General features: G+C 45.6%; 1 protein-coding gene across 1 annotated transcript in view; it reads right to left on the bottom strand.

Moving 5' to 3' along the window:
- ERICH3 (glutamate rich 3) overlaps positions 1–5,090 on the bottom strand; it is a 72,534-nt gene extending 67,444 nt beyond the window's left edge. Inside the window, exon 1 of the mRNA XM_014577164.4 lies at positions 4,506–5,090. Coding sequence (XP_014432650.2) covers positions 4,506–4,525 — 20 coding nt within the window. The 5' untranslated portion in view covers positions 4,526–5,090. The remainder of the gene's footprint in view (positions 1–4,505) is intronic.
- Between the last annotated feature and the right edge of the window lie 3,855 nt (positions 5,091–8,945).

The raw sequence follows: 8,945 nt of genomic DNA on the forward strand, positions 1-8,945 counted from the left end.
TGTTCAACTTAGAAAAAGAGATGATATGAGGAGGGGGATAGGGCAGAAATTTATAAAATCATGAACAATATTGCTGAAGGGTGCACATTTCAGCTCTTCCTTGGGGGTAAAACTCTTGTGACTTGCTGCTTCTCCTATTTTCCTATCTCCTGGGGAAGAACAGCCAATTAGTACCTGCTCCCGTCAGTAGCAAAGCTGTTCTCACGGTGGGAAAAGATACAGAAGAGAGCACAGCAGACAGATTTCAGCAGCATTTCCCTTCCTGTTGTGATGAGCTGACTCCTCCCCCTCTGCAACACTAGGCCTGAGCAGAGGTTTGAAAGTAAGAGGGTGTAGTGCTTCAGCAAGAGCTGCCTGAGCAAAAGTCAACAGGGAGCTATTTAAAGAACTGGCAGGGACATGGGTTGCAATAGGACAGTACCTCTAAGAAATTTTAAGTTACTTTCAACCATGGAGAGAAGACCCTGACTCAGGCCCCTCACATCAGGGGATGGAACTAAAGAGCATTAGGAGCTGTGGGGGGAGCAGAGGTGAGCTGAGGGGGAAGAGGGTGTAGAATTGATATGGAAGCTAGAGAAGCAGATGTGATGTTGCTTTTACTGTTGCAGATAGAGCTGCCGAAAACCACCATGGGACCCTGAGCAAGGTGGGGGGCAGTTCTGTGTGCTGCCCAGGCTGTGCCACACCCCCTTCCCAGCAAGGGTTACCAGATGGTTTTACAAAAATACCAGACACACTTGATCTCAGATTGTGGGGGGACCGGCCGGGAGGGGAGCGGGGGTAGCGGGGCTAGCTGGGGAATACAGGAGGAGGGGGGAGACCGGCTGGCAGGAAGCAGGGTTGGCTGGGAGGGACCTGGGGGAAGCGAGGCTGGCTGGGGGGGGAACCGGCCGCCCGGGAGCCGGGCTAGCCAAGGTGGGATCGAGGGGGGGAACCGGCCGGCAGGGAGCAGGGCTGGCCCGTGTGCATGAAGATCCCGGGGTGCTGCCCGTCCCGTGCATGGTCACGGTGCCTGAGCGAGTCTAGCCCTGTGGATTCCATCCTGCCCTCAGCCCCGCCCCCCCTTCTCTCTACTGTGTAGTTGCATTCTGCCTGGCTGGTAGACACACACATGCAGCGTGAGCGTGTCTACCAGCCAGGTAGTATGCAACTACGTACTGATACTCATGATAATAATAAAAACTTAATTAGAAAATACCGGACATTTATATGTCTGTTTTTTTCTCAATTTGTTTCTTGGACAGAAAGCTCAAATACAGGACTGCCCAGTTAAAAACCAGACACCTGGCTACCCTATTCCCAGCCTTTAGTGCCACCCAGAGCATATGGTGCTCTGGTGGTAATTTAAAGGGCCCAGGGCCTGCAACAGTAGTGGTGGCAGCCAGGAACTCTGAGATCCTTTGTATCACCAGGCTCTGGGGCAACTACCCTATTTGCTCCCCTCCCCTCCCCCCCCCCGCACGCGCACACACACACACACACACACACACACACATTAGTGAGCCTGGCTGCAGGAAATGATAGAATTCCATCCCACACACACGGACAGTGGATGACTCCATGATTTGGGGAGGAGGCAGACCCACCAGAGCCCAGCTCCCCTCCCCCACACTGGCCCCTTTCCGGCCCCTCAGTGTGGCCACTGGCTCTTGCCCTATCTCTGCCCTAATGTAGCACCCCCAGCCTGCCCTGGAACTCTGGAGAGTTAGCAAGCAGTCCAGCTGCCCCAGCCGTGGAGCTCCAGAAAACTGGCAAGCAACGTGGCTCCAACCTGCTCCAGTGCTCCAGAAAGCCAGCAGGAGGCATGGCAGCAGCTTGCCCCAGCCCTGAAGCTCTGGAGAGCAGGCAGTCATGGCACAACAAGGCTGACCAGCAAACTCCACACACACACACAGCCATGTAGCCAGCCCCAGCTCTGGGCGGCCTCCACAGAAGCCCGAGTCTGCCTGTCCCTGCCTCTGACACTACAACAGTGGGCTGCAGGAGGTGACTTGGGGGACTCCATTAGAACATAGGCAAAGCCAGGTGGGGCAGTTTGGCATTGCATTGCCTTCCCCTGCCTACAATACCCATCGGTCATGCACACACACGTTTTTCAAATAGTAATAGAGAGATAGCTGTGTGAGTCTGATCTTGCTAAAACAAAAGGAAAAACTATGTAGCACTTTAAAGACTAACAAGATGGCTTAGGTGATTTTTCAAAGGCCACTTGAAATACTGGCTGAAACACTGGTTGATCCAAAACACAACAGGCAGATATCCATTCAGTTTGATGGGCTGTGAACTGGGCCAATAGTTAATCACTTTGCCCCACTGCTGCAAACATTTAAACACATGCAAAACTTTAGTCTTGTGATAAATCCATGGGAAGACTATGCAACTACTCACATGAATACATTTTACAGACCCTACTTAAGTGTTTGGAAGATCAAGGCAAGGCCTTTAGATCTGATCCAATGCTCACTGATATTCAGTCTTATCCACAGCCTTTCCACTGGCTTCAGTTGGCTGTGGATCAGACCCTTACTTACTAAAAAGGCTTTACATACAAATATATGAATACTAGCTTTTGACAATTTCATAACGCGTCCCTGCTTCGTTAAGTAGCTGTGGTTTTGATAATGACAGAATACATTAAAGATTTTTCCATCCATATTGTTCTTGTTGAAAATGCCTTCATCTATTTTAAGTATATTTTCCCTAAATTATAGTCACTGATCTTAATTATCCACAGTGCTGTAATTCTCACTGTTTTCACTAAACAGATGATTAGCCAGTCTAATCAGACTACTTCACAAGTATTTTGAGAAATACATTAAGACAGCCATGACCGAGGCATTCATTTGTCTGTAGCCCTAAGTACAGTAGACAGCAGTTGTAACACAAGAACGCCTTGTGCAATAATTCTTGCAACAAAACCCTCCAAAAACAAGAGATTTTCAGGCATATTTGCTTATAGCCTATCCACAACTGTTTCCAAAGGTTTATAAATTATCACCAAACTCTGTTATTGGGGCTGGCCCTCCATCTTTTACAGCATGTCCAGTTGATATGAATGGGACAGGAATGGGAATTCAGTGATCTGGGTTCTAATCCCAGCTGTGTTATTAACTTGCACTCAGACTTTGAGCAAGTCATTTCAACACAGAAAGCCTGATTTACAGAGGTTCAGAGTATCTGCAGCTCCCCTTGATTTCAATAGGAGCTGTGTGTACCTCCAAAATCAGTCCATAGGCACCTCAAATTGGACACCCAAAATGGAGGATGCTTTAGACAATGTTGGACTTATCTTTTTTGTGTATCAGTTTCCCTATATAATAGGAATACTTACCCTCCTTTGCAAAGAACTTTGACATCTATGGATGTGCTCTAGATAGAAATGCCAGGTGAGGGCTAAATTCTACATTTGCTTATAGAGCTGAGCAATTTAATTCATATGAGCAGTCCCATTTACTTCAATGGTGCCTACACTCCTGAGTTAAGTTTTTCAGTTGCATAGATAACTGCAGGATAGAGTGATGTGTAAATGTTATTAACCATTAAAGTTATTGGGAGTTTTGTCTACAACTGAAAGCAAGATCAGGCTCTAAATTCTTTTAGTTTGTTTGCTTCACTGAATTTTAGTCCATTAGTCCCATAAAATTAATTAGAAAGACAAATAACTATAAACAAAGATTAGAGTCTCATTTCAATCATGAGGAACATCAACTGACTTTAAGTAGGCTGTTCAACTCTTAAAATGTATAATAAATACAATGAAAGGGAAAGAACATATTTAAACCATTTGTAAAAAATACGTTATGATGAAGCTGCTTTCTCACTGTTTTTATTTCTGATGTTACCAGGGGAAAAAATAATCTAAGCTACATTCCACTGAGTAATACAAAAGGGAATTTGAGAATACTGGATTCCTATTATTGGTTTGGTCTTTTCTCTCTCTCTCTCTCTCTCTCTCTCTCTCTCTCTCCTCTCTTAAGGACAGTGGTTGTTTTTAGTAAGAGGCAGCAATTGTTCAGTAACAAGAGATTCAAGGAGAGTCACAATCTCTATTGAAACAATAGAGAAGGAAGAAGGAAGATACAGAAACTCTAATACTGATACAACTTTTTAGTACATTGCCCCACACTCCTCATTACAGCAGAATGTGCAATAGGGTAGCTCTAGTTCCCCCAGCTAGCCCTATTCTATTTATAATTTTCCATGCAAACATCTTGCAACCACCAGCTCCTGTGACAGGCTCAATGCCTGCTTGTGAGGTGTCATTACACGCCAACGTGTCATCTAAAAACAAATGACATCTTAAAACATTAAGGGCTTCAGAATCTTCAGCAAAGAAATCATCTGACAGGTATTTTTGTGGGCTTGTCAATAGTTCTCCATTTAGCATCGGTCCATCAGGACCCTTATTCATTAATTAATCTGCCACCTTCTGCTGCCCCGGCCACGGGAGCCATATCTGGCCCAAGCCCCTGGCCACATAGCTGGAAACCTCGGTTCTCACTTACCCAGAGTGAGGGTGACTCATTTTTGCAGGCTGCCTTTTGGATCGTGCAGGAAATGCAAAGTGAGCTGCGGATTGTTGTGCTAATGACTGGGTGCTTAGGAGGAGGCAGCTGTCGCAGCTCACGCTGGACACAGCGTTCAGACTACTGAGCCTTACACCTGCCTTACAGACCGCCCAGCCCCGGCTATGCCCCTCTGGCCTCAGCCTGCCGAGCTTGGTCGCTGCCCCCTGTACCAAGACATCCCCTCCGGTTGCTAGGGGAGGACCACGTGGTGATGCTTTGGCGGAGGCGGGCAGAAAGGCGAGCTTAGCCCAATGGCTCTGCTCGCTTCCAGGACCCCGAGGGGGGAGGATCTGGGCTGCCACTCAAGCTGTGTTGCAGGCAGGTTCCCCAGGCTCCCGGAACCTGACACAGGCGCACACCGACCCGGCGCTGCCGCCAGCGACCACTGAGGAGGCGTTGAAGATACTGTGCCTGGCAGCGGAGCCAGGAGTCGAGCCCGAGTGTGGCTCCTTGAGCATTTTGCACCGCCACTCGACCCAGGCGGGCTGTCAGCTGTGCTATTAATACTCATTTGTACCTCGGCACGAAGCTTTGCAGTCCTATAAGATGATGCAGTCGTGGCTCTAGGTGACACGTGGTAGCACTCGGGAGGTGCACCGCCCCCCTATGCCCTGCCAAAATTGTAACTGCTAAATGAGGTGCCCCCACGTGCCCCTCCTATCGCTCTGATGTGAGTCAGAGCGATAGGAGGTTAATGCTGTAGACTACCTGCATTGCTTCGTCTCCCCTCCTTCGCCAGCAAATTCTTAAGCAGCCTGGCTCAGTCTTGGCTTGCATTGGGTCTGGGACCTACCCCTGCTGCCGCTCTGCATTTAAAGTGTATTAGGAGACAGGCCCGCAGGCAGCTCTGCTCGGTTCTGACTCACACCAAGTCCAGAAGTTCAGACCCCTCCCTGGACAGAGGCTGCGGCACCCTGTACTGCTGCCTCTATCAGGCAGCCTGCCCTGGAGGGGAGCTGGTTTTTAAACTGGCTCCCTTCTGGTACCCCGAGCTGCTGTCTCTGGTACAAGGGGTTCCTCGGGAGGGGGGTCGGAGCACACTAGCTGGCGGCCCTACCTCCGGGGACTATAGAATAGTCGAGTAACCGAGAAGAATTCATGAGGTTAATCGACTATTCAACTGACTGATATTTAACATCCCTAGTCAGTGTTCCCTGCAAGCTGAGCATTTGAGTGGCCATCCAGGAGAGATTCAAATGCCGCCCAGCTGATTAGCAAGAGCCCACAGTGCAAACAGCCAGCAGCATGTGCCAGGTGCATATAACAACATTTATTCCACATACATGGGCCCATCTAGACTACGTTTTACTTTCAAAAGAAGATACGCAAATTCGGTGGGAGTTTTTTTCAAAAAAGCAAGCCTTCTAGATGCGGTTCTTTTTAAAAACAAACAAACAAACCCTTTTTTTCTAAAGAACCTGTAAACCTCAATTTTTGAGGAAGAAGATTCTTTCAAAAAAGGGTGGGGCTTTTTTTCAGAAGAACAGCATCTAGACTGCTTGCCTTTTCGAAAAAAAACTCTTTCGAAAAAGCAATCAGAAGAAGATATGCAAATTCCCACCAAATTTGCATATCTTCTTTCCAAAGTAAAACATAGTCTAGATGTGCCTATGGATGTAAAAAAAATTAAAGGGAGCATTGCTAGGCGTGGCTTTCCCATTACTCCGTATCTCTGCAGACACCAGTCACCCCTGGTCCTGGGCCTCAGATGTTCAGACATCATTGGCATCACTGGGAGTTCCCTCTCTGCGGGATCAGAACTATATTCTACAGATCACACACCTTATAATGTTCTATACTGGTCAGACCCTCAGTCAGGGGAGACAAGCAACAGTAAATGAGGCTGGGAAGGCAGCTCTTGGGTTTTAAGGAAAGCCATTGGAGTTGTCTGATTTTGTACACTTTTAGTAAATTAGGATTTTTCTTGTAATCAAAATAATGAGGCATCCCAGACTAAACAGAGCTACCTGACAGTAGGTACTGAGACCCATTCTTTGTGGGCTACACCTTTAATGATTTCCTATGACAGGCAGCATATTCTGGTCTATATGCATGCAGTGCCCTCTTCCTCCTATCCACCCCCCCCCCCACACACACACACACATATGCACATGCCCACACACTGAATTGATACCAGAAGCTCTCACATAGGCAGAGAAGAGCCTAGATATCATCTGACAGATACTATAATGAAATCTCCATTGTAATATGTTGCCTACCTGCAGTGATAAAATCAGTGGAAATTCTGGCTTCTGGGCAGATATCAGAGAATTTAAGGTGCTGATTCTGTAATACTCTTCTGCATTTGCTTAACTTTAAGCACATCAAACTAGTCACTTGCTTAAAATTATGCATAAGAACTTTGCTAGACCAGAGAATTAATCAATATAAAAATTGGGTAACACTAGATCTTTGTGCCATCTCTGCCAATAACCTCCTATGTGTAGCCTAGAAATCTCTGATTCTCAGGAAGTAGCAACAGCATTTCTACTCCAGGGGGACTTCTGCACCAAAATAAAATAAAAAATTCTGCAACCAAAACAAGATTCTGCACGCAATGTTTTAAAATTCTGCAAAATTCTGCATATTTTGCCAAAATAACACATTATAATTACATCAGTTTCAATTATTGTTGGTCATTTATTTAAAAAAACCTATCAACAGGGATGTTACAATACTAACAATAAAAAAGATTCAGGAATGGTAGGTTTTTTAATAAATATATTCTATACTGCTCATATTAATACAAAACTCTGATAAATAATTCATTTAAACTACAACACAGACCCAAATTTTCTGCACCTGTCAGAAGCAGTGCAAAGTCTTGGAGGAGTAAGGGGTAATGGAGGAGCTAAGGCAGTGGGAAGTAATTGTTGGGAAGGAGCCGGCATGTGAACTTTGAGGATTGTTGGGTATGAGTGGGAATAGTGTTGGGGTTTTTTGGAGGGGAGCGGCCTCAAGAAAGGATCGTTAGGGAGCTTCAACCAGGTAGACAGTGGCTGACCCAGTCCTCTCATCATCTTCTTCCATTCAATTAGGCATAGCTGCCCTTCTGACCATGTGTCCTTGCACCCCATGTGCTCTTGCACCCCTGTTCACGTGTCCATCCACCCTCACTCACTTCTTCCATTCCCATGTAGCCCTGCACTTCTCTCCCCTCTATGGCTATTGTCCTCCATTCCCATTAAGAACATAAGAACGGCCATACTGGGTCAGACCAACAGTCCATCCAGCCCAGTATCCTGTCTGCTGACAGTGGCCAATACCAAATGCCCCAGAGGAAGGGAACACAACAGATAATCCTCACATGACCCCTCCCCTATCACCCACCTCCAGAGAAACAGAGGCTAGGGACACCATTCCTACCCATCCTGGCTAATAGCCATTGATGGTCCTAACCTCCATGAATCTATCTAGCTCTTTTCTGAACCCTGTTAAAGTCTGGCAAGGAATTCCACAGGTTGCCAGTGCACTGCGTGAAGAAAAACTTCCTTTTGTTTGTTTTAAACCTGTTACCTATTAATTTCATTTGGTGACCCCTAGTTCTTATATTGTGGGAATAAGTAAATAACTTTTCCTTATTCACTTTTTCTACACTACTCATGATTTTATAGACTTCTATCATATTCTCCCTTAGTGTCCTCTTTTCTAAGATGAAAAGTTTAAGTCTTTTTAACCTCTCTTCAAATGGAACCCCTAATCTCTCTTCGAAACCCCTAATCATTTTTGTTGCCCTTTTCTGAACCTTTTCCAATGCCAATATATCTTTTTTGAGATAAGGCAACCACATCTGTACACAGTATTCAAGATGTGGGCATGCTATGGTTTTATATAGAGGCATTTAGATATTTTCTGTCTTATTCTCTATCCCTTTTTTAATGATTCCTAACATCGTATTTGCTTTTTTGACTGCCACTGCACACTGAGTGGATGTTTTCAGAGAACTATCCACAATGACTCCAAGATCTCTCTTGAGTAGTTATAGCTAAATTAGACCTCATCATATTGTACATATAATTGGGATTATTTTTTCCCAATGTGCATTACTTTAGATTTATTAACATTAAATTTCATTTGCCATTTTGTTGCCCAGTCACTTAGTTCGATGAGATTTTTTTTAAGCTTTGCAGTCTCCTTTGGTCTTAACTATCTTGAGCAATTTGGTATCATTTGCAAATTTTGCCACCTCACTGTTTTCCCCTTTCTCTAGATCATTTATAAATATGTTGAATAGGATTAGTCCCAGAACAGACCTTTGGGGACTCCACCAGTTACCTCCCTCCATTCAGAAAACTTACCATTTATTGCTGCCCTTTGTTTCCTGTCTTTTAACCAGTTATCAATCCATGCAAGGACCTTCCCTCTTATCCCATGATA

The sequence above is a fragment of the Pelodiscus sinensis genome, chromosome 9 (genome assembly GCF_052426305.1).
Source record: "Pelodiscus sinensis isolate ZL-2025 chromosome 9, ASM5242630v1, whole genome shotgun sequence".
Lineage (NCBI taxonomy): Eukaryota > Metazoa > Chordata > Testudines > Trionychidae > Pelodiscus > Pelodiscus sinensis.